This window comes from Pistacia vera, unplaced genomic scaffold (genome assembly GCF_008641045.1).
Source record: "Pistacia vera cultivar Batoury unplaced genomic scaffold, PisVer_v2 Contig105, whole genome shotgun sequence".
In the NCBI taxonomy this organism is placed as follows: Eukaryota; Viridiplantae; Streptophyta; class Magnoliopsida; order Sapindales; family Anacardiaceae; genus Pistacia; species Pistacia vera.
In genome coordinates, this window is record NW_022195082.1 from 445,167 (window position 1) to 471,637 (window position 26,471).

Consider the following 26,471-nt stretch of genomic DNA (forward strand, 5'->3'; position numbering starts at 1 on the left):
TAAATGAAACTGCACATCCCATCCGGCGTTGCAACCATTCAAGACAAAGACATTTTAATTTATTTTATTTAAACAAGGTGATCTGCAGAAAATTAGGGAGGGAATCATTAGAATATTCAACAAAATGGACAGCCGAAAGTTATGAAATCTTGGCATTAATGAGATAGCAAGTTGGAAATATGTGTAGTTCAATTACACAGATTTCAAAAGATGCCTCAGCAGGCAAATCAATGTACAACCATCCAATGAAAAAAATAACCCCAGCTAAGAGTCCTTATTTTAGCTGAATCTTCAACACACAAGTCAACTGTGAACAAGAAGTCAAGCACTTAATTGATCAATATTGGAAGAAAATATCTATCATAAATAAGGACCTCACATTCCTCGCCCATTGCCATCTTCTCATTTAGTAGTTGCTTGCATCTAAAAGTTTTGAATAGAGAGATTTTGAAAATGGGTTCTGTAGCAGAACATGGTGAGGAGGTTCGGCAAAGAAGTTACTGGAGATGGAGCAAGCAAGATTTCTTACCAGAAGAATCCTTTCAAAGCTGGGATAACTACCTTCATGCATTGTCCCAGACACGTTTTCGGTTCAAGGACCGTCTCATAAGCAGGTCAGATGACGCCAATGAGATTGATGTGCTTCGGAAACAAAGTGAGAATGACATGAAACGTTGCCTAACCTGGTGGGATCTCACCTGGTTTGGATTTGGTGCAGTTATTGGAGCTGGTATCTTTGTGCTCACTGGCCAGGAAGCTAATAAGGATGCTGGACCAGCCATTATTTTATCCTACGTTGCTTCTGGTGTTTCTGCGATGCTCTCTGTCTTCTGCTACACAGAATTTGCAATAGAGATCCCAGTAGCAGGTGGATCATTTGCTTACTTAAGAATTGAATTAGGAGACTTTGCAGCGTTCATCACAGCTGGAAACATACTTCTTGAAAGCATTGTAGGAAGTGCAGCAGTTGCAAGATCATGGACTTCTTATTTCACAACTCTGTTGAACCGTAAAACCAACTCATTAAGGATCCACACTAATCTCACGGATGGGTACAATCTCCTGGACCCAATAGCTGTTGTTGTCCTGGCAACTGCGGCAACAATTGCAATGATTAGTGCAAGGAAAACTTCACAACTAAATTGGATAGCATCTGCAGTTAATACCATAGTAATTTTATTTGTGATTATTGCAGGGTTTGCTCATGCCGACACTTCTAATTTGACACCCTTTCTCCCTTTTGGGGCTGCGGGTGTCTTCAGGGCAGCTGCAATTGTTTACTTTGCTTATGGAGGATTTGACAATATTGCTACCATGGCAGAAGAAACAAAAAACCCATCCAGAGATATACCAATTGGACTGCTTGGATCAATGTCAATCATCACAGTGATATATTGCTTAATGGCACTTTCACTAACCATGATGCAGAAATACACAGACATAGATCCAGATGCAGCTTATCCAATTGCATTTCAGAGTGTGGGGATGAAATGGGCAAAATACCTGGTCGCTCTTGGTGCTCTTAAGGGGATGACAACTGTTCTTCTGGTAGGGGCACTCGGTCAGGCACGGTATACTACTCACATTGCACGAGCCCACATGATCCCACCATGGTTTGCACTTGTTCATCCAAAGACTGGAACACCAATAAATGCCACACTTCTTATTGCCATTGCAAGTGCTGTCCTTGCGTTCTTTTCAAGCTTGGATATCCTGTCATCCTTGTTATCTGTAAGCAAACTCTTTATCTTCATGATGATGGCTATTGCACTTCTCATGAGGAGATACTATACGTGAGAAATCACACAACTGTACCTCTTGAAGCTTGTTATCTTTCTACTGATTATTATTGCTTCCTCAATGGGGATCTCAGCCTACTGGGGATTAAAGCCAGATGGTTGGGTTGGATATGTCATCACACTTCCTCTTTGGTTCCTGGCGACTTTGGCGATACAACTGTTTCTGCCTCAGCAGAGAACACCAAAAGTATGGGGAGTTCCACTGGTTCCATGGCTTCCATCGCTGTCAATTGCAACAAATATCTTTCTTATGGGATCTTTGGGACAGGATGCTTTTATAAGATTTGGAACCTGTACACTTGTAATGCTGGTTTACTATTTTCTCTTTGGTCTCCATGCAACTTATGATATGGCTCAGGAGCAGAAGAAGGCAGAACCCCTGAAGAATATAAAAGATGAGAACACAATGGAGAGAGCAGCGCCTTAGGATTATTGTACTCTAGACACTTTAATATACCTATTCTTCTCAAGAATGTCTTTCTGCTTTTGTTCATACTAGGATTTGCGAAGTTCTGATATGGGTAATCTGGTAGTACAGGTTGCAGTCTACAGTATAAAACAAAAATTCAAGAAAAAATGTCTACTTTCTGTGCAGTAAAAGAAGATTCATACAGAAACCAAATGCCATGATTAAGTTGACTTAGTAATGACTGTAAAATGAGAACAATTAAAAAAAATAAAAAAACAAGAATAATTGTAAAATTTAAAATACAAAATAAATATAGTTGTGATATACAAGCCTCAATCATTTGCACCATTGCAAGTGTAGAGATTAATGGATACTAAAATACTCTTAACTGTTTGCATCATGGCTTTCCAACACCCTCATGAAGTTTCCACGGCTTTGGACTCGTAATGATAAGTGTTAACAATAGAAATATGAAATAATATGTTAAGATCCCACATTGAAAGGGAAAAGGGTGGGCATGTGGGTTATAAAGGCTTGGGCACCCTCCCTTGGCAAGCCGGTTTTCCAAGGAGAGTTCTACCCAAGCCCATGAAAGACCCATGGCCCAGCCCAAATTGTTAAGTTATTGGAGTGGGTTCTTATCATAATACAACACATACATACGATCCAAACAAACTCTCATATAGAAATCAATGTGAAACAAAACAAATGGACATGTTAAAATTAAGAATAAATTAAGCAAATGAAAATAGGTGGCATGAAATTTGCACAATAGTGCCACATCAGTCCTACAGATTAGGTGCATAATTTGATTTTTAAATTCAAATTAGATAAAACATAAGATACTTTTTTAACCTTTTTCAGTGATTTGGCAATCAAAATAATAAACAGAAAGAGGAAAAGGCAAGAAAGTACCTTACCGAGTCTTGCTATAATACATAGTAAAAGGAGAGTCTTTCAAGTTTGTAGAACATCACAATAGATCAACCTTCTGATCAACCAAAGCAAGAAGACAGAAATAATGTATGATAAAATACCTAAATTTACGCTTTTTCTTAATCTTCACAACAATCATAGTGGGGGAAGAAGGAAAGTGAAAGCAAAGTGACTTCTTTTTTCTTTTGATAATTCAATTTTTAAAGGCATGTGAAAGTGAAATGATGAGACATATATTACTCCAACCACTGAAATTCTTACTAAAGTAAGAAATATGTTCCAAAATTCCCTGATTTAGTCCATATCCAATGGGCATATATTTGAAATAAAATCTCAATACCAAAACAGACCCAACAAGGAAGATGACATTCAACTTCAGGAAACAACAAAATGCCAAAACTAGTCGATGTATGTATTATCAGTTATATGAATTATTAAAAATCTTTGGTTTTCCTATCAAAAACAAAAACAAAAACAAAAAATACCTTGCTTAAAAGTACTGCCAACCTCCTCCAACCTACTGTTTCGAAGACTCGAGTATGTCAGTTTGGTACCATTCACAACCTCCATATGGTTTGCAACCAAGAGTCTCCACAATCAAAAGGAAATTGCACTACATGACACAGGAATAGAAGTATAAGTTAAATTAATGGCCAAAGTACCTTCACAGCATGTCCTTGAAGGACTATTTGCTTAAAACATAGAGAAACTTCATAACATAATCACAACAATCATTACTATTATGAGTTTCCACTCAGAAGGGTTATTTTTCTGGCATAAAGTTATTTCAGTTTTAGCAGTTTGAGCCAAAAAAAAAGAAAAAAGAAAAAAGAAATGAAAGCTTAATTAAGTACAAAGATATAACCCAACTTTTGAAAGAAAACAGTAAGAAAAAGCCTTACCTAAAGAATCAGCTGTACAAGTTTCTCCAACATGTGTCAATAGCTGCTTGAATCTTTTTAGGTTTGCAAAAGTCTTGAACAATTTTTTCCCAAGTGGAGGCTTTTGGAGACAAAATTTTTGCAGCATCACTTCTACAATCTTGTAAGCACCTAAATTTTCTTTTTCTCTTAAGAGCCGGACTACAAGCTCATCTAAAACTCTCTCCCATCCTGAGTGTATCTAACCCTTTCAAAGCTGTCAAAAGTGTTGCATGTATACACGTCAGGGTCACAGCCCCGGTCCATCATACTATTCAAAGATAATGGCACAAGAGATGTTACTTTGCTTGCACAAAGCGTTAAATAGGATGTTATAAGTGACAACATCAGTTGAGATTCCGGCTCCTGGAAAAGCATCTCATTGAAAAGTTTCAAGGCTTCTTCTAATGAGCCAGCATTGCATAGGCCATGAATCTCGAACTGTAGCCACGGCATCAGGTTTACATCCTCTGCTCAGCATTTGTGCCACACACCATCTTAGCCTCACTGAGTTTCCCACCCCCACAAGTCCATTAATAAGCACACTATAACAAACCGCATTGCATATACAGTTATTCTTTGCCATCTCTTTCCAAATTTGAATAGCCTTATCACTTTTACCACTCTCAAAGAAACTTTCATCAAGGAGCTATAAGTGAAAGCATTGGGAATGCAACCCTTATTCATCATTTCAAAGAGAACTTCCTCAGCTTCATCTGGTTTGCCCACTCGGCATAATCCATCTATAAGAGCACTGTAAACACACTATTAGGCTTACAGCCTTTTTTGATCATTTCCTTCCACAGGTTCATTGCGTCCTCAGACTTCCCCTCCTTAAACATCCACTAATAGACTAATAAATATACTCATTCAAACGAAACGTCTTTCCTCCATAGAAACCAACACACGAACACCATCAGCAGCTCTCCCTTGCTTCACTAACCCATCAACTATCGTCCCATATGTAACTTCATTAGGCACACATTTATTTGACACCCATCTGATCCAAAAGACAACCGCCTTATCTAACTTTCCCTTAAGACACAAACCATGAATAAGCGTATTATATGTCACCTCATTGGGGGCACATCCTTTGAGAAGCATGTTATCCACAATTTTGGTTGCACGTGCCAGTCACCCTTCTTGCACAACCCATTAATCAAACATTGAACGTAACAGGACTAGGAAGCACCCTCAATTTGCATCTCATCCAACACAAAACAGCCTCATCAGTTCTGTTTTCCTTGCACAACCCATCCATCAATGTACAATGTATACACATCCTGTACACATTTCTTAACCGGCATCTCCGTAAACACCTCAATTGCTTTATCAACAATCCCAATTTACACATATTCTTGATAACCAAATTAAAACTCAAGACATTAGGCAAAATATTCATGCTTTTATCATTAACAACACAATTGTAAAACTCCAAAGCGCGAGAATAAAAGCCCTCTCGTATATTCACATTAAGAACCGAATTAAACGACCTAACAGTTCTTTTACACTGAATTCATCAACCATTCTATAAAACAAATCAACAACTTCATCCACCAAATGTGCTTTACCATAACCTTAAACATCAGAATAAAACTCTTCTCCAAACCCACTCTCTTTTCGCATCTCATTTGATACAAAACCCTCTCTGCCAAAGTACCCAGAATTCGCATAGTTTTCAATGAGTGAATAAAAGGTTGAATCACCTTGCTTATAAGAACCACACTTTTGGACCAGACTGAAAGATATCAGATATGGTTTCTCAACTCATAATATTTTCAGGTTCAGATTCCACACGTTTGTTTGATGGAATTGAACTAAGAACAGAAAAGAAACAATGAAAGGACTTACTTGGGTTTTGATTGAGGAGATCTCCTGATGATGAATTGAAAAGGAGGGTTTTCGAGTGATAAAGAGACCATTTGGCATGGGTACAAAAGGATCTCCTGTTTAAGGGTTGTGGAAGGTTTATGTAGTGAAGTTGGGGTTTTACAAGGGTTTTTGTTCAATTTTATTAAGCTCAAGTTCAGAGAAAGACATAAACCTACTCAAACTCAGCTGTGATGACAACGAGCTCAAGTGGTTAGCTGCTTCCTTACGGGACCGGTACTGTTCCTGGGTCAGTTCAACGTCAGTAAATCACGCATCCACGTTTAACTAGCCCAGTAATACAGATGCAGTAGGAATGTGCATTCTTTTTTTTTTCTTTTCTTTTTTTTTTTGATAATTTCATTAATTTAATTTTTTTAACGGATGACTTTTGCGAAGGTTATTTTATATTTTGATAGTGTCATTTTTTTTTTAATATATTGTAAGAGAGTTACATTTATGAAGAAAAAAAATTAATTGTAACAAATATGTAAACTTCTATATGTCTTCATTCTCTTTATTTTCTTCTTTTATTCTCATTATTATTTCATTTTTGTTAATATAATTGGGATGCTTAATTAAAAAAAAAATTATGAAATATATTTTGTAATTTTCTCTCATCTTGGCAGATATCAATTTAGAAATTAATCTCTTTAACACTAATAATTTATTCAAATTTTTTATTCGAAAAAAAATGAGGTGCCATCCACACCATTTTTTTTGTACTTAATTGACTTTTTTTTCATAATATTTATAGTTATAATATATATTTTGCAATATGTCAATTTGTGTGAGTACATATTGTTACGGAATTCACATTGGAGACGTATTGAAGAGGTCTTTCACATTGGAGACGTATTGAAGGGTCTTGATCTTATAAGAGAGAGTCTTTCTATTTAATAGATTAATTTTTTAAGTGTAAAACTATTAATCCGTGATAAGTATTTTAAAAATTTGATTCGGTGTCTCGCCCCCCCCACCTACAAATTTCGTAACTTCAAGATTTGTAGTGAAATATAAAAGATTTTTATGAGTAAACACTTTTCCCACCTAAGGTTTGACGAATCCCAGTTAGTACCACTGGTTTCATTTATTCCAGATTCCCACCCTTAAAGTAACAGTGTTATGATTTTTAGGGTTTGAGGGTACAATTACCATAATGCCCTTAACCCTAAATTAATTAAAATTATATTTTAACCCCAAAATAGTAGAATTACAAACTTACCATTTTATTTTCAAATTATATCAAAAACACCCGGTCACTATACACCTCACCGGAAATAGCCCGATCTGGGCTGTTTCCGACGACGTCGAACCCCCTGGTCACCTCCATCACCTTCCCCATAGTCCGTCTCAAAACCCCTCTGGTTCCCGACTCATTTGCCCCTCCAATCGCCGGCACCGTTAGGCTTAGGGTTTCGGTGTTCTTCATGGTTCCGGTCGATTCTGCGGTGAAAATCCAATTGGACACCACCAATGCAACCACCGTCCCCAAATTTATAAAACCCCTATGTCCCCAGCAATCGTTCGTCGTCATTCGCCAGCAAGAGTTCGTGTTCTCGGCCGTTTTTTCGTTGCCGTGGCCGAGATCGGCGAGTGATGAGGGGTTGTGAATGGTATGTTTTTGTAGGGGAGGAGTGGGGTTCAATGGTGGTGATTAGGTGTGATTTTGGTGGAAGAATCGCCAGAAAAGAGCGAAAAACGTCGGGAACAACGGCTGCTAACGTGCGCCGGAGGACTGTTAGAGGCGTGGTCTGCTAACGTGCGAAGCCCATGTTAAAATGACCAATTTATCCCTTTCCGTTCATCAAACGTTTTTTCGTCACTTTAAAGGTGGGAATCTGGAATAAATGAAACCAGTGGTACTAACTTGGGATTTCGTCAAACCTTGGGTGGGAACATGTCGTTTACTCTAAATGAATTTCAAAACTAATATATCTACGTCCATATGTTTTTTTACCAATATAAATTCAATGAAATTCACATTATTGGTAAATTATAGTGGTTCACTTGATTATGATATATAATTAATTTGATTAACCTTTTACACATACATTATTAATAACATATGAAATTATTCACGAGGTATATCAAAAGCAAATCGATGTGATTTAGCATAACTCGTTTACATCGCCGAAAGAAATATCTGAGTTAGCTCTTTGAAATCATTAATTTCTGAACTTTCTAGATTCTGAAATCCTGGTCTTGACCAGTTTATGAAACCCAGAAACTTTGGCTCCGTTTGGTTCATAATTTTGTGTTTTTGGGAAAAGTTTTTTGAAAAAAGTTAAAAAAAGTTGAATTGAGCGGGTATTACGATGTAGGATTTACAAATTAATAAAATACCCTCTATGTTTGTTTTTTTACAAAACACCCCTTATAATAAAACATTAAAAGTTAATAAAAACACCCCCAATCCACCCTCAAATACGGACAGTCGGCCACCACCATCGAAGGGTGGCCGGAGTCGCCGTAACAAAAACATTAAAAATATTTAGGGATATTTAATTGAATTAACAAATTTAGGAGGTTTAAAAAATATTGAATAAAGTTAAATAATATTGTGAGTTTTTGAATATTTTACTGTTTAACTTTTTTGGGAATACTAAAAGTAGTATTCTCAAAATCCAACCAAACGAAGCCTTTGATTCTCCAGAGTTTAGTGTGTTGGAGTCAGTTGGAGTTCTTCGCATCTTTCTATTTTTAATGAGCGAAGCATTGGAAGACTCGAGAATGAAACCTCCGGCTCGCATCCAAATGAGTGGAGATGTCAATCTGTCAAACAACACAGAAAGGAAGGCAGAAAGAAAGAGCTCTCCCACAGGCATGGTTATTGCATGTCAAAAGAAAAAGATTCAGATGGATTATCAGTTTTCACAGGTGACCCGATACCGAGACCTCCCGGGGCCTCAAAGATCCACCCCATGAGCACCCAGTTCCCTAACCGGCAGGATGCCATCCCAGGTGGTGACCCGTTATAGAGACCTCCTCCCGGGGCATTAGAGATTCCCACCGTGAGCACCACCCTCCCTAACCGGGAGGATGTCCTCCTAGGTGGAGACCCATTTACGGAGGCTCGTGATCTTTTGGCACACAAAGCCCTTAAAAGGGTGGCAAGGGACCAATCTGAGTGATGAATCTTCTGTTGACGGCCGCGAAGGGTTGTTAGCCAAGGTTCCTGCTATTCCCATCGAAGACGTCAAGGTGGACCTCCACTATAATATGGAGTGGCCCATACTTCAGTCCAAGTCCTCTCGTCCACCGGATCCGTCGACGCCCAAAGGTAAGAAGAGTAAGAAGAAAGGACAGCGATCATAGCTTCTTGTTCCTTTACTTTATCGTAGAGTTTGCATGCTCTCTTTGGGCGTTTGTGCCTCTTTCTGTGATTTTGTTTCCGAGCCTGGCAGCCTGCGTGCTCCTGTGTAGGTGTCTATGCGTTTTTTATTTGAGCCTGTGTGCTCTTAAGACAGCAGCGTGTGTGCCTTCGTTGTTTCTGTTTGTTTTTAGCCTACAGACCATTCGTGTTACTTTGTAACCTCCTTCTTTAAGAGAGAGCCCATGACTTTGTCTTTGTTGCTTCAATGGTAAGAATATCTCAGAATTGTACATCAATGGAAACTATAACTTATTGTATGATTTAAAGTTCTTATAAATTATAGTTGTTCTAGTTGTATGCCTTATCAATAAACTATCATTTACTTTAGCAATGCTTCATTATATGATAATTTACTTTGAAGCATGCTTTTAATATATTATATGAAAAGGTTAAGCTATAAAACAAAGACTCAAGTAAGAGAGACATTTCTAGTTCACCTAAACAAGAAGCAAGAGGTTGAATTAAATTCTTGAATAGATAGGCAAGCCGTTCCTGATTCCAGCACCAGAAGAGTCAACAGAACTTACTCTGGAGACAACATCATTTATTCTAAAACTAAAATAAGTATATCAAACTCTTATCACCAAATTTTCATCCCAAATGATGTTACTTCTTATGCAGTATTAACTTGTAAATGATAAACCAGTATGATAAAAGATACAGGAATACCACATAAAATGATGCATCACTTAGAATGAGAAAATGTAGGATAAGACTTCGGATGTATGCTGTTATTTTAAGACTAAAACTACAACAGCGAACAGATATGCCACAGAGTTCAAGCAGCCGCTTCAGCAGCAGATGAAACTTTCCTGAGGACAAAAACAGGATCCCCAACTTTAACCACATTTCCCCTTCCTTTAGTGAGGCTGTCCTTGCAGACTAAGTTCTGGCCAAAGTAAATCTGCAAGACAACATTATTCATTTTTCATTTGCATATGTGAAGATTATGGTTTGAAAATTTTGGATTCACGGCTTCTCGGTTCTCGGTTCTCACCTTTCCCTGCTGTTTTCGGTTCGGGCGCAACACTTTGTCTGATCTAATTTTCATCAGAGTTTCACTTGGTTCAGAACCAGCAATCCCAGTGTCCTGATTTATAGTTGGTACCTGGAAAACATTGTTTGCAAATAAGCTTGGAATGAGCACCAGGTCAGAAAAATAATATCACAAAATAATTTAATAGGATCTGTACTAATAAAATTTTGTTGGTAAATTCAATTTTTTTCATTTATTATAGAGGGTGTTTGAAAAGGAAACATAAACTGTAATTTTTATCAGATTCTTGCAACGGATAACTACGGTGATTATACTCTTCAAACAGGACTTTGTCGTGGTTTTTACAGCTAAACATCCGAAACCTGCTTGGATTCAACTGACTGATCAACATGTAAGCGCTTATATTACAAATTTACATAATAGCTTTCATATATTATCTAATCAATAGATAAGTACAACAGTTATTTAGCCGACGCGACCACTAAAGTGGAAAGTTTTCAGGAACAAGCAGAAAGGCAACTTTTTAGTTTTTACCTTACAACGGGAGCATAACTTGACACCTTCAAATGTGAACTTGTTAATCCGGACCTCAGTCCATAAGTCCTCAGAAAATGGTTCGCAACCATCGACAAGGATGCTGTCACATACAAGTATACATGAGATATATAGACTAAATACGAGTACGGGAAACAAATGGAAATCTCAAAATAACAAGACAAATCTGATAACATTTGTATCCAAGGCAATAATGAGTATGGGCTCCTAGGGCAGGCTATAATGTAACATCAGCAATTGGCAATGAAAAGTCCATCTAGAAAATAAATTTGGGAGCTTTTTAGATGATAAACAGAGATGGTATGATCCGAAAGCATACTTGGGTCTAAAACGGTTGACTGGAACAGGCTCATTGAGAAGCTTATTTAGTGCATCCAAAGACCCCTGCAAAAGATAATTCTTTTTATAAGTTCAAGCTCTGAGATATCAAGTCACAAAAAGGACAATGTATATTACATGTTTCTCAAGACTAACCTGAGACAAAAGCATATATGGATACTGGTCGGAAAACATTAGATTGTGTCCCCGAGCATATTCTGGATCCACAGGCCTAGTTTCTGATGCTGCAGTAGCACAAAATGCAGCCAAATTATCAACCATCAAAATCAAAGTTAAAATATGTAAGACTATACAAATTCATCTGCTAAAAAATTAGTTATGCTCATGACCAGTATTCCCTACATTACATATATTTTTCTCCAGGAATTCCCTCTTAAAGTTTTCTGATTTTTACTACCGCTCATAGTGCAGCCAACATGCTGTACTTATGAAATGTGCCAAAAACCAAATTCAACCTGCATTAAAACGAACTAGCCGGCTAGTTTTCCCAAGAAATTTTGTAAACCAGTTTGCTGCTTCAGCTCCTTCATCCAATGCAGAGCCAGACCACTCCCACAAGGAAACACCATCTGTTACATCATCTGGTTTACTCAGCGAAATCTTAAGCACATCCATCCCTGGAGCCTTTATTACTGTAAAAGAAAGTGAGTCAAGTTACATTCGAAAATCTCATAAACCATATTAAAAAGAAACGGGAAGCACATGGAATGACAATTTTGAAGATAAATCGAAAGGCAATTAAAGATACCTAAACCATGCCCGTCAATGTAAAATTTGAACTGGAAAAGGCTTCATACCCAAAATAAGAGATTAATGATTTAAGTCACAGTTAAAAAGGCTAAGCATAACACAATCCTGAGCACCATGACAACTTGCACTGTATATATAGGAAATACTATTTCTAGTCTCATTTACTTTAACTCAAACATTTTTGCAATGATGTTTACTAACACTATTCAGATTATCACAGTAGTAAAGAAACGATATCCAATCAGATGAAACTTCAATCTATATGGAAAAGATCTCTCATGCAAATCTTTTAAAATTTAAGTTCAGGATGACTACTCGTGCAAGCATACCATGATGGTATTGACAACAACTTCTGTTACTGATGAACTAATCTTCAGTTTAGACAAGCAAGTCGAAGAGAGAAATAATAAGAAACCACAACATCACTTCAAATAAAAAAGGAGGGTATTGAACTCCATGAACATAATATTTTTTAAAAAGAAGGAAAAAAAGGAAAAGTAAAAGTAAAATAGAAATGAAAAATGATGTTACCCATATATGAGCCCCCAGTAGGCTCCCATCCTTCTAAAAATGCCTCCTTTGGAAGCTCAACCTCAACAAGAGCGAGCTTTGGTTCGTTTCTTTGTGTAACTGCCCTGCCTTTTTGATTAACTATTATCCACTGCCTATCCCACCGAAATCCTGCAGTATATCCAAACACGGAAATTGAAGTTAACTTTGCATGTTGAACAACTGAACCACAAATGAATTGATTTACTAGGAGCTAGAATTATTCAAAACCATGACAGTAACACAATTATTCAGATAGACCTTTATACAATCGAACGCTTAAATTCACTCTATGACAAACACAACTAAATAAAACTGGCTAACTGCTCTAGTGATCAAGTACAAAACCTAAAAACAAAAACATTAAAAGAACATCATCAAAACAATTTATATAAATTATTCAATTCCAGAAGCTATTCAGAGAAATTCACATGATTACTCAAAATTTGACAAAACAAGAAAGAAAAGCATAAATGAGAATTACAAGGGTTCGACATCAATATTTATCAACAGGTCTGTCACATAACATGAATATAATTTAAGGTCTAAGGGATCCTGTCGAACTGAGAATTCAAAAGTCAAACGGAAGTAAATCAATTGAACAGAGATTCATGTGATTGACTGAATTAATAGGCAAGATTGATAAGGCAAGTGATAAATTTAAACATGAAGCCTCTAGCTCTGGTATCATGCAAGCATAAGCTACAAAGGTTCAACATTAACTATTAATATTCAAATCTTATGCAGATAAGTTAGTCATCAAATTAAACTTACTTTTGGTTAAGAAAGCCAAGAAATCTAATAAGAGCCGCACATATAAATCACCATACAGAAGATTTTCACGCATAATCCAATTTAAGAGTGAAAAAAAAAAAAAAAAAAAAATTCAATTGGGTTACAAATAAAAACTATAAAAAAAATTACATGAAAAAGAGCAAAAGATGGAAATAAGAAAAATATACGAAAGTGATTATGAGCAGTCAAAAGAGTTGGTATGAGTTTAATTACCAGTAGGAGTGAAATCATCCTACTGAAGATTTTACTTTTAATGCACAAACCAATTGAACACTCTGAGGAAAATCAACTNGCGTTTTGATTTGGGACCATTGACAACATAAATTTTTTAAATTTTAAATAATTTATTTAAGTATTAATGTATTATTATTATTATTATTTCATTATTTTGATAGTTATATGCATGTAAGGGTATTTTCTAAAAAGAAAATTCAATATAAGGCTTAATAACAAATTTAACCTTTTAAATAAAAATAAAAATAAAAGAATATTTAAACTTCAATAATACTATGCTTACTCACGATCTTATTAACCATCTTACTATCTTGTGTAAATATAAAGTATAGTACGGGTACCATATGTAATTTTCACAAAGGATAGTAAGATGGTTAGTAAGATCGTGAGTAAACATAGCATTACTCTTTAAACTTTCACCTTTGAGGGAATGTTTGAATCATATAATGTTTTATTATAAGGGAATGTTATATTAATGGAAAGATAGATCACTTTGAAGATTATTAAGAATGTTTAAAAGTTGTGTTTGGTTGGAAGGATTGTGGGTGAATCAAGGATTGTTTTTGAGTGTTTTCTTTTCTGTCTAATCATTAAAAACATGGATGTGTATGCTATATAGATTATTAAATTGCTTTTTTTTTTAAATATTAATATAATATTATTTTTTGAATCATTTCTTTTAACCTCTTACATTTGAAATTTTGTTAAAACACCTCAGTCATATAAAACTTTAATTTATAGCAAAATCATCCCACCCACCTCAAACCAATACTGACAGCCAACCATCACCGCTGATAGTTGATGGAATGGCGCACGACTGGTCGTGTATGGCCGACCATACGCTGTTAAAGCCATTTCGACCATAGATCACATATCTATTGCCATTTCATGGCCAAAGATGTGGCCGTGAAAAGGCCAGATCTTTGGCTATGAAACAGTCGAATCTGTAGCCATGTGAAAAGGCTTTATCGACGCACGATTGACTAAATCCTGTCGGTTGTGCACTATTATGGTGACTGTCGCCGATGATCGACGGTGGTGAGTAATGGCCGACGGTAGTCTTGGATGACTGGGGGTATTTTGTTAACTTTTAAACTTTTTTGTGACTAGAGTGTTTTAGCTAATTTCTTAATGTAGGGGGGCTAGGTAATAGTTATTTGGTAGACATTTGAGGACAATTGTGTCAGAATGATATTTAATTAAGGGAAAAATAGATATAAAAATAAAAATTATCCGGTAATGTTTTAATCATAAGGGTGGGGGAGGGTATCGGACTACCTTCCACATTACCAATAATAAATACTATTTACAATAAAAGATTTTCGTAATATTTTATTACTTACAAACCAAACATCAGAATCTTGTAAAATAAACGAAGATTACCCACGTTATCTTATATGATCTCGATCCAAGCACACCCTGAGATTTGAAGTATATTTACATCTTGCTCCGGGATTAAGTGATATAAACTCTTTTGTTCTGTCAGATAACGGACGTTAGTGTACTAAAATTTGAGTTTTCTGTGAAAAGTCTGTTCTACCCTCCTTTATATTATCAAATAACAAATACTATGAAAATTAAATAAAGGGCAATGCTACAGTTATTGTGTACCAAATTTGTGTACTGAATAACGTGATAAAATCTTAACTGTTGATTAATATTAAGTTAAAATTAATTAACGGTTAAGATTTTGTCACGTCATTCAGTGCATTACCGTCGATGACTGTATTATTTTCCTTAAATAAAACATCCATTACTTTCCCTCTCTCCATCTCACCGCCACATCCCTCTTCCCACTCAACTCTCTCGCCGCAAACAATACTAAACGCCGCCACCCCCACTGCACAGCTCCTCCACACTCGGATTGACGGTGGTTTTCATGGTTTTTTTTCCATTTTGTGTTGATTTGTGAAGATAGAATTTTTTGTGGGTTACTTGTTTGAAACTTCCATTGTTGGTGGGGAACTTTTGTCTTTGTGGGATTTGTTTTGGAAGATTTCCAGTGATTAACTTGGTTGATTGGGTTTTTCTGGTTAGTGGTGGTGATGCGGTGGCTACAGGTGGCGGGGTTGAGTTGACTGGGTCCACTGGGAATTCTCAATTTCTTTTTCAAACTTCTATTTGACATTTTGTTAGTTTTTAATTTTATTTTAGAAATTGTNCCATAAAAGTGTTAAAACTAAGATTGATATTGCCGTATTTTTCAAAACATAGTATTAACAATACACCGTATTAAACCCGTATATACCCGTACCATATTTTTTCCATATCTGAATTTTATAGCCAAATTTTTATAAACGTATTTTTTACCGTTTGTCATATTATACCCGTAAAATTCCTGTACCTTTTTTTTTTTTCCATACCCGTATTTACTAACTAGGACTACGTGATCAGATTTTCAACAAACTAACCCGCCCTCCCCCCCCCCCCCCCCCCCCCCCCCCCCCCCCCCCCCCCCCCCCCCCCCCCCCCCCCCCCCCCCCCCCCCCCCCGGTCCAAATGGACGGCCGTCCACAATGAATGGACAAGCATCCATTAAGTATGGACGCCCATCCACAATGAAGGGACGGCCGTCCACAAGTTAGGGACGGCCGTCCAGTATTAAAATTTTTTTTTTATTACGAATTACTCTTGGACGGGCGTCCATTACTTACGGACGCCCGTCCATAATAAAAGGACGACCATCCACAAATTGTGGACGGGCGTCCCCAAAGAATTTTTTTTTTTTTTTTCATATTTGGGTGAAGGACGGGTGTCCATTATTTGTGGACGGCCGTCCATAACGGATGGACGGTCGTCCCTAAGGTTTTACAAAAATTTTAATTGTATTTTAATCAGGGATAGGCGTCCTTTAAATGGGGACGCCCATCCCTTGTATATGGACGTACGTCCATATAATATGGACGGACGTCCATGTGAGTAAACGGCCATCCAAATTTGATGGACAGGAATCCCAAATGTTTTACAAATTTTTTAATTGTATTTTAATCAGGGACGGGCGTCCTTTAAATGGGGACGTATGTCCCTTGCATATGGACACCCGTCCATATAATATGAACGGGCATCCATGTAAGTGAACGGCCATCCAAATTTGATGGATGGCCGTTCACTAGAAAAAGTTGTAAAAAAATGGAGACGCGCGTTACACGTAGGCCGGTACAGAAATTCGGTGCTACTTTTTTGGTGTCTGTAGTGTTATTGGTGGCGTTTTATCTAGAAAAAGATTAATAAATCCTTTTATGAAATTATTTTATTTATTGATTAATCTTATATTTCAGGTTGTATTGTAACACTAATTTTTTACATAGATTTGTGAGACAAAGTTCTTGATTTAATATAATTTAATGGATTAATAGAAAGTTAAAATTTGGTTGCATTTAATATCAAACTTATCAAGTTTTAAATTACTAAATAATCATAGTTAAATATTATATTTGAGTCTGGAGACTATAATTTGAATATCATTTATATATTGTATATTTGTGTTATTGGTTAATTGAATACTTTGCNAGACAAAATGCTCTGAAACCGACAACACGAATGGTTTCTAGGGCATACACTAATATACACTAACAGTTGGGAACTTTGATGTACCGAACTGGAATGTTGTCTGGGACATCGGAGTCCAGCGAAGAGGCTATTTTTGTCAAAGCATCCGCGACAGAGTTACTGTCTATCGGGATTCAATTGATAACATAATGCTTGAAAGGCTCGAGTGCGGCCTTAGCTTTCCTCAGATAGTTGATCATATTCTCTTTTTTAGCTTGATATTCTCTTAGGATCTGATTAACAACTAGCGGGGAGTCGCTATAGATGTCGATCATTTCCGACCCTATTTCTCTTGCTAGTCGCAGACCGACAAGTAGCGCTTTATATTCAGCCTCATTATTCATAGCTTTGAATCTGAACCTAAGAATCCCATGAATTTGAGTCCCTTCGAGACTAAGGAGTATAAGACCGACTCCGACTCTTTTTTTGTTCGAAGACCCATCAACATAAAGCCTTTAAATTGATAAGTTTCGAACAGTTTTCTAGACAACTTTGCGGGCTGGCTGTTAGGGTTCTCGATCTGGCTAATAAGAGAACTCCAAAATAAAGTCAGCAACATCCTACCCTTTTACTGCTTTCTTCGGTCTGTAATACAGATCGAACTAGCTTAATTCCATGGCCCATTTAAGCAACTTACCCGAAGCCTTCAGCTTCTAAAGAACTTGTCTGAGTGGGTAGCTAGTCAGAACATGGATGGTATAAGCATGGAAATAAGGTCACAGCTTCTTGGAAGCAATCAGCAAGACATAGGCTAATCGTTTCATCTCTGGGTACCGCATCTCGGCATCTAGAAGTCACTTGCTTATATAATACACTAGCCATTGAACTATGCCCTCTTCTCGGATGAGAGTTATGCTAACCACATACTGAGAGACGGACAGGTAGATAAATAAGATTTCCTTGGGAAGAGGCTTGGATAGAAGAGGCGACTTTCCAAGATGTTCTTTTATGCTTTGGAAGGCTCACTCACATTCTAGAGTTCATTCAAACTTCTTGTTAGCCCTGAGTATATTAAAGAACGACAAGTAATGATTTGTTGCTCTCGATATGAAGTAACCGAGAGCCACTATCTTCCTATTCAAGCTTTGAACTTGCTTTCGATTAGCTGGACTTTTCATATCTAGGAGAGCTTGGATCTTTTCGGGGTTGATCTCGATCCCCCGGTGGTTAACCATGTGCCCCGGGAATTCCCCTAAAAATACTCCAAATGAACACTTTAAAGGATTAAGCTTCATTCTATACCTTCGGAGTACGTCAAACATCTCAGTGAGATGTGCTATATGATCTGAAGCAACATGAGACTTAACCAGCATGTTATTGACATAGACTTTTATTGATTTTTCGATCTATTCGGAAAACATACGGCTAACCAAATGCTGGTAGGTTGCCCCAGCGTTCTTTAGATCGAAGGGCATGACCTTATAATAGTACAGTCTCTGATTTGTGATGAACGAGGTATGCTCCTCGTCAAGCTTATACATCGATCTGATTATATCCTGTGTAGGCATCCATGAAGCTTAAAAGCTCGTGTCTAAAGGTAGCGTTGACAAGCTGATCGATCTTGGGCAAAGGGAAATTGTCCTTTGATAGGATTTGTTGATATCAGAGAAATCAACGCAAGTTCACCATTTGCCATTGGGTTTCTTCACCAAAACCGGATTGATGACCTAACTCGGGTAATGAGCTTCTCAAATAAACCCGTTTGAAAGGAGTTTATCCATCTTAACTTCAAGAGCAGCATAACGCTTCGGGTTCATGGCTCTTCTTTTCTAGTGAACCGGCTTGACTACACTATCGATGTAGAGGGCATGACATATTATATATGGGTTGATCCCGACCATATTAGCATGAGTCCATGCAAAAAAATGATATTATGTTTGAGGAAGCTCATTAAATCTACGGCAAGCTGAGGGTTGAGAGTACTCTCGATTCTCAACACTCACGTCTACTCATTCTAGTCGACAGCTACCTCAAACAGAGACTTAACCAGCCCACTATGGGAATACTCTTCTTGAACACAAGGATATATGCAATCTTCCACTAGACCCAACTATGGCTCGAACCTACTGATCGCTATTGCCTGCTCAGGAATGCCCACCTGCTTCCCTTTCCCTTTCCCTTTACATGTCATCTGCATTACCCTTACATAGTAGTTACGAGATTCGCTCTAAGACCCTTTCATTTCTCCACACTTCGTCGAAGTGGGAATCTTCATCTTTAGATGACAAATTAAGGTGACGGCATTGAAACTTCATAGTAGAGGTCATCCCGAAATGCCATTAAAAGCAGACAGATAGTCTATCACTAAGAATTTTGTCATCTTGATCACTTCATTGGTCTCACCCAAAGTGACGAGAAGTGTGATCATTCCTTTAGGAATCAGGTGATTCTTGGTAAAAACATATAAATGGATAGAGGCAGGCTTTAAATCTGCCTCGTCCAATTGTATTTCCTCAAAAGCCCGCTGAAATAAGATGTTCACAGCTCTGCCATTGACCACAAGCATCCTATGGACTTCGCATGGACCTATTTCAGACGCAATGACAAGTGCATCCTCATGGGGATGATGTAATCGCACCGCTTTTTTCTCCAAAAAAGTAATCTCTTCTTCCCTGCGAACCTTAGTTGGTCACAACACTGTGCTCATCACACTCACAGGGTCATGGCGAGCTTCTCTAGCATACCTTTCTTGGGCACTTCGAGAATTTCCTACGAGGTGTAGTCCTCCAAAGATGATCCCTAGAAGGTAGAGACCCTTACGATCACTATGTTTCTTCCCCTGTTCCTCTTAATCCTTCTCCCGAACGGGAGTCGGACCATCGACATACTCTTTGAAGTGCCCCTGCTTGATGAGGTCTTCAATTGCTTGCTTGAGAGCTCGGCACTCATCGATGTGATGCCCATTATCCCAATGATAACGACAATATTTCTTGTTTTTTCTTACCCAAGAAGGATTGTTCATAAGCGCCGACTCTCTGAGCAGACTAACCTCTTCTGACTTGTCCAGAATAGCCAATACTGATGCGTTCAGAGGAGTATACTGATTCTTGTTGCAATCGTAATGATGAACCTAGGCATAGGATTTTTTGGGCTTAAACCTCTACTTCTTTCCCTTCCGCTGATCGTCATTAGCCCACTTGTGATCAACTCTTCTACTACCCTCCACCTAGTAAAGAGCACTAGTCAAAGGGCTGGGGCCATGGTGATTGAGAGCAGCCATGGAATTCTCTATTCAGAGGTACTTCTCTATAAGGTCGTCGAAGCGGGTGAGGGAAACGTCATCTTCGGATTACAGCTTTTTCCACAAGTCGATCTGCGAGCAAACTCCCACACTAATGAGAGTCCGAATAGATTCTTCAAGTGTATTAGCCACCTTGTGCAGCTCCCTGTGAAACCTATCAATGTAGGACTTGAGGGATTCATTCTTCTCCTATCGTATGTTACTTAGATAGCTCAACAGCATTGAGAACTCCTTATACACTAAAAAGTGTCTTAGGAATAACGAGCTCATCTGCTACCATGAGTTAATAGATCTTGGCGAAAGTGATCTAAACTAGCACTTGGCATGGACAGTCAGGATCACTACCAAACAGCGACATTTGGCCAAGCTGAAAACTTGGTGAATCTCCATGAGGTCGTTAAACTCATAGAGGTGATCCTGCAGATCAAATTCCTATCGAACGCTCGTATATCGTGCATTATAAACCTTGATGGGAGAGAAGCAGCTAACACTTTTGGGGAAAAGGGAGATGCCTCAACGACTTGCCCACGCTCATTTTTGCTGAGCTTTAAGCTAATCTAGAGCTCGCTGTTACTCCTCAATTTGAGGCAGCAGAGCTACCTGAGGATCACTTTTTGCAACGTGGGTTCGACCTTCATAATTACGGTTAAGGAAAGACTATAGATCGGACTCTTCCTTTCCTCAGCTAGAGGCTTCAATATATCTTGACACACGCTAACTAGAGTCGCTGAAGGCAATGAAAGGTTTGGGGAGTTAGCTCGACCTCTGCGGTGGTCAGAACCAACCCGCGGTTGCTTGGAGTTTCCCTGCCTTGCACTCTTGCAGAGATTCCCATACGATATGGTATGGGACGGTTCATGGTACGACATACTACCAAGTCGAAAAGCCATAGGTATTCTACCTACTTCACGACCACTATTTGTTGGTCCCTTAGAGCCCTTTGGCCTACTATTCGCCACTTGCTTTCCTTTACCCTTACACCCCGTAGTGCATGCGGCATGGGTGTTTGCTCGTTTCTGCGCTTTAGCGCGACTTACAGACATTTTTGGTGGTGGCACTGCCTTGTCGAACTCAGGCGGTACAACTTGATCCAAACAATCTAACTTTTGGTTAACCATTTGGAGAGTATTGTTGAACCTCTCCAGGTAATCTATCATAGCTGGGTCGAGCTGTGAGCTCAAGGGAATGTCCACCGTGGTACTATGTTGGATAGGGGCACTTTGGGAGAAGTGTCATCCTGTACCCAAGGGCCCTCCTCGTTACTAGGGCTAGCTTGCTTGGTTTCGAAGCCATGGGCCATTTGCTATCAAATAGAATCGATCAATCAGAGATTCCTGATGAAGAGCAGATACTAAATCAAGCCCTCCTTCTAGTGCCAAACTATTGATGCTTGATTTTGACACCAACTACTCGCACGTGTAAAGCACTAAGCGGACTTAGAAATTACACATGAATGGAAAAAGTAAATAAATAAACGGGAGACGATTTTTAAAGTAGTTCGGATGCTCAAAGAAAATCCTACATCCACTGTCTTTTTATAAATGAAATATTACAATCAGGTCGCAAGTAGCAATTAAAGAAATAGAAATACAGAGAGGGAGAGAGTGTGTTTATCTTATCAGAAGTCGAATCTCAATGATGAGAGGGGAGCTCTCTATTTATAGTAAGAGGTTTCTAGGTAATGATTACGAGTCTGCCAGTGGGAAGATGTCATACAGTTCCTACCTTGCTTCTCATTGGCTGGTTGCATGGTAGATATCCTTAAATCACGTAAAGCTTGGGCAAATGGATGACTCCCAGCCACTTACTAGCCAGGCCTTTACCTACCAAGTTAATGACAGCCTTGCTTCTTCTATCCTTGGATGATGTGGCAACGCCTGGGCGGCATAATGCCTTCTTAAACTCTAATTGCTGATGTAAGCCTACGTCAGCCCTGATTTTTTAGGCATAACAAGTTTTGTAGGAGAACATGGTGAGGAGGTTTAGCAAAGAAGTTACAGGAGATGGAGCAAGCAAGATTTCTTACCAGAAGAATCCTTTCAAAGCTGGGATAAATACCCTTTTGTGTTGTCCCAGACACATTTTTGGTTCAAGGATTGTCTCATAAGCAGGTTAGATGATGCCAATAAGATTGATGTGCTTTGGAAACAAAGTGAGAATGCATGAAACGTTGCCTAACCTGGTGAAATCTCAACTGGTTTGGATTTGGTGCAGTTATTGGAGCTGGTATCTTTGTGCTTACTAGACAAGAAGCTAATGGAGATGCTGGACCAGGCATTATTTAATCCTATGTTGCTTCTAGTGTTTGTGCAACGCTCTCTCTCTTCTACTACATGAAATTCTCAATAGAGATCTCAATAGCAGGTGGATCATTTGCTTACTTAAGAATTGAATTACAAGACTTTGCGGCGTTCATCATAGCTGGAAACATACTTCTTGAAAGCATTTTAGGAAGTGCAGCAATTGCAAGATCATGGACTTCTTATTTCACAACTATTTTGAACAGTAAAACCAACTCATTAAGGATCCACACTAATTTCACGGATGGGTACATCCTAGACCCAATAGTTGTTGGAATCCTTGTAATTGCAGCAGTAATCTGATATAGGGAAAATGATGTTAAATTATGATTTAATTAGGATTTACTTTTGTTTCCATTTCTTTATTTGATTTTCTTATTTATTCAGAGTTTCATATTAGGAATTCAAGTAGTTTTCTATTTTAATTAGGAGTTTAGTTGATTTAGGAAGTTTTAATTTAGTTAAATTTTACTTTCTTAGATTTCTTGCTTTAATTAGTTTCCGTGTTTAAGTAGGATTTTATTTCCTTGTTTAATTAAAGTCTTGTTAGGGTTGGCTATAACCACCCTATATAAACATATTATTTGTTTCTCTTGAAGAGATAGAATACGGAATGAATTATTCAGATTTAAGGCTTAAGTTTCTGTAATTGAGACTTATTTATCAGTTATAAATGTATAGTCGAATGCTAGCCTTGTTGTTACGCTAAGTCACTATATCAGTTGCTATCACGGACAGCTTGTCGACAGACCAGTTTTTGCAAATAGGTGTAGACAACAAGTCTATATGAAGAGTCAGACAAAGAAGATGATTATTATGTAGAACTTGAAAGGAACGTTGGGTAGAGCAGAAATCGGTTAGTATTAGAGCAGGTGAATTCATCTGATCTAATGGCAAGTGATGAAGGTGTAGGCGGTGACGGTTCTCATGATGAAGACCAGGGAGCTGAGACCTCGCAAGGGGTGGCATTGACGGCTTTGGAGCAACGAATGGATCTCAAATTTTAGAGTTTGGAACGACGCTTTGAAGAAATTGCAAATCGACTTGATGCTCTGAGCAAAGATGCCAACAGAAACCGGAATGACGAGAGGCAACATCCCAGAGATGATGTGGCTCAGGGACAGCCTGTTGACAAACCAGTTTTTGCAAATAGGTTTAGACAACAAGTCTACATGGAAGATTTGGATGAAAAAGATGATTACTTTGCATATTTTGGGAGGCACGTTGTATATGGATGAAGTGATTATGGGGATAGAGATACCAACGAGTTCAAATTAAAGGTAGATATTACTTGCTTTAATGGTAATTTAAATATTGAAGACTTTATGGATTGGATTGCGAAAATAGATAGGTTCTTCGAATACATGGAGATTCCAGAAGGAAGAAAGGTGAGACTTGTTGCGTGTAGATTGAAGGGTGGAGCTTCTACATGGTGGGAAAGATTACAATCCATAAAATTTCGCGAGGGGAAAGCACCAGTTAGAACCTAGTACAGGATGAAACAGTTGTAACAAAAGGATTTTCTTCCTCCTGATTATGAGCAGATCTTGTTTTAGCAATACCAAAGATGCCATCAAGGTTAGAGATCTGTCCGAAAATATATTGCTAAAATATTCACAGTTGTTACTCCACCTTGACTATAATGAACATCCACATAGAGTAGCTTTAAGATTCTTTAATGGGCTGAATGTAAACATACAAGCTCAAATTGTTTTATGACCTGACCATAAATTGCTTGATGTTCTTCAATTAGCCTTTGATGTAGAATCACAATTAAGAATTAAAAGAAGAATTCTTCTTCAGAGAATACATGTCTTGCCAATTATGGAAAAAGACAAGAAGTATAAAGCACTTCCTAAAGAAATTCTTAAAGCCAAGGAAGATCATGAGATGTTACAAATTGAGGATCACACATCAAAGGAGATTGAACATAAAGTAGACATTGAAGCTAAATGAGTTCTCCAAGAAGAGAAGATTGAACAAGCGCAAAAGCAAACTATCCTAAAGGAGAAGCTTGAGCGAAAGCAAGTTGTCCTAAAGGAGAAGTTTGAGCAAGAAGAACACATTCAAGTTAAGGATCAAAAGGATGAAACACCGATGACATTCGATTTCAACTTGAAGATTATAGTGCATGACTACTCTCCTAGGTAGATCAATGACAAGGGATATTTATTTACTCCAAATGAGGATTTATTACTCTACTTCGGGTATCACCCACCAGATTGAAACTTGACGATGGGTTTATTTTTAAGTGGGGGACTCTGATATAGGGAAAATAGTTTTAAATTAGAATTTAATTAGGATTTACTTTTGTTTCTATTTCTTTATTTGATTTTCTTATTTATTTAAGTTTTTATATTAGCAATTCAAGTAGTTTTATATTTTAATTAGGAGTTTAGTAGATTTAAGAAATTTTAATTTAGTTAAATTTTACTTTCTTATTTTATAATTACTCAACAGTTGGGATTTCTTGTTTTAATTAGTTTTCGTGTTTAAGTATGATTTTATTTCCTTGTTTAATTAGTCTCTTGTTAGGATTGCCTGTAACCACCCTATATAAACATACTATTCGTTTCTTTTGAAGAGATAAAATATGGAATGAATTATTGAGATTTTCTTTTAGATTTAAGGTTCACATTTCTGTGATTGAGACTTGTTTATCAGTTCTAAAATTATAATCGAGTGTTAGCTTTATTATTACGCTAACTCGTTGTGTCACAATTGCAATGATTAGTGCGAGGAAAACTTCACAACTAAATTGGATAGCATCTGCAGTTGATAGCATAGTAATTTATTTGTGATTATTGCAGGGTTTGCTCATGCCGACACTTATAATATGACACCCTTTCTGCCTTTTGGGGCTGCGGGTGTCTTCAGGGAAGCTGCAATTGTTTGCTTTGCTTATGGAGGATTTGACAATATTGCCACCATGGCAGAAGAAACAAAAAACCCATCAAGAGATATACCAATTGGACTGCTTGGATCAATGTCAATAATCACAGTAATATATTGCTGAATGGCACTTTCACTAACCATGATGCAGAAATACAGAGACATAGATCTAGATGCAGCTTATCCAATTGAATTTCAGACTGTTCTTCTGGTAGGGGCACTCGGTCAGGCACGGTATACTACTCACATTGCACGAGCCCACATGATCCCACCATGGTTTGCACTTGTTCATCCCAAGACTGGAACACCAATAAATGCCACACTTCTTATTGCCATTTTAGCTGCTGTCCTTGCGTTCTTTTCAAGCTTGGGTATCCTCTCATCCTTTTTATCTGTAAGCACACTCTTTATCTTCATGATGATGGCTGTTGCACTTCTCATGAGGAGATACTATACGCGAGAAATCACACCACAACTGCACCTCTTGAAGCTTGTTATCTTTCTGCTGATTATTATTGCTTCCTCAATCGGGACCTCAGCTTACTGGGGATCAAAGCCTGATGGTTGGGTTGGATATGTCATCAGACTTCCTCTTTGGTTCCTGGTAACTTCGGCAATACAATTGTTTCTACCTCAGCAGAGAACACCAGAAGTATGGGGAGTTCCACTAGTTCCATGGCTTCCATTGTTGTCAATTGCAACAAATATCTTTCTTATGGGATCTTTGGGACAGGATGCCTCTATAAAATTTGGGATCTGTATATACTGTAATGCTGGTTTACTATTTTCTCCTTCGTACCGAGACCCACCCACCCCTAATAATGACAACAATCAATAGCATTATGAGTTTACACTCAGAAGGGTTATTTTTCTGGCATAAAGTAATTTCAGTTTTAGCAGTTTGACCAAAAAAAGAAAAAAAATGAATGAAAGCTTAATTAAGGACAAAAGTATAACCCAA

General features: G+C 37.8%; 1 protein-coding gene and 3 pseudogenes across 1 annotated transcript; 2 read left to right on the plus strand and 2 right to left on the minus strand.

Moving 5' to 3' along the window:
- The first annotated feature begins 380 nt into the window (after positions 1-380).
- LOC116127681 lies at positions 381-2,400 on the plus strand (annotated as a pseudogene).
- On the minus strand, positions 2,039-8,761 carry LOC116127821 (annotated as a pseudogene).
- Positions 8,762-9,763: 1,002 nt separating this feature from the next.
- On the minus strand, positions 9,764-19,214 carry LOC116127834 (mitochondrial amidoxime reducing component 2-like). Its single transcript, XM_031413495.1, has 8 exons — positions 19,145-19,214; positions 12,482-12,631; positions 11,656-11,832; positions 11,336-11,424; positions 11,181-11,245; positions 10,841-10,943; positions 10,307-10,417; positions 9,764-10,213 (listed from the first exon to the last, which is right to left on the minus strand). The coding sequence occupies exons 1-8, from the start codon at positions 19,212-19,214 to the stop codon at positions 10,088-10,090; spliced, it is 891 nt and encodes a 296-aa protein (XP_031269355.1). The 3' UTR covers positions 9,764-10,087.
- Positions 19,215-21,956: 2,742 nt separating this feature from the next.
- On the plus strand, positions 21,957-26,415 carry LOC116127844 (annotated as a pseudogene).
- The last annotated feature ends 56 nt before the right edge of the window (positions 26,416-26,471 follow it).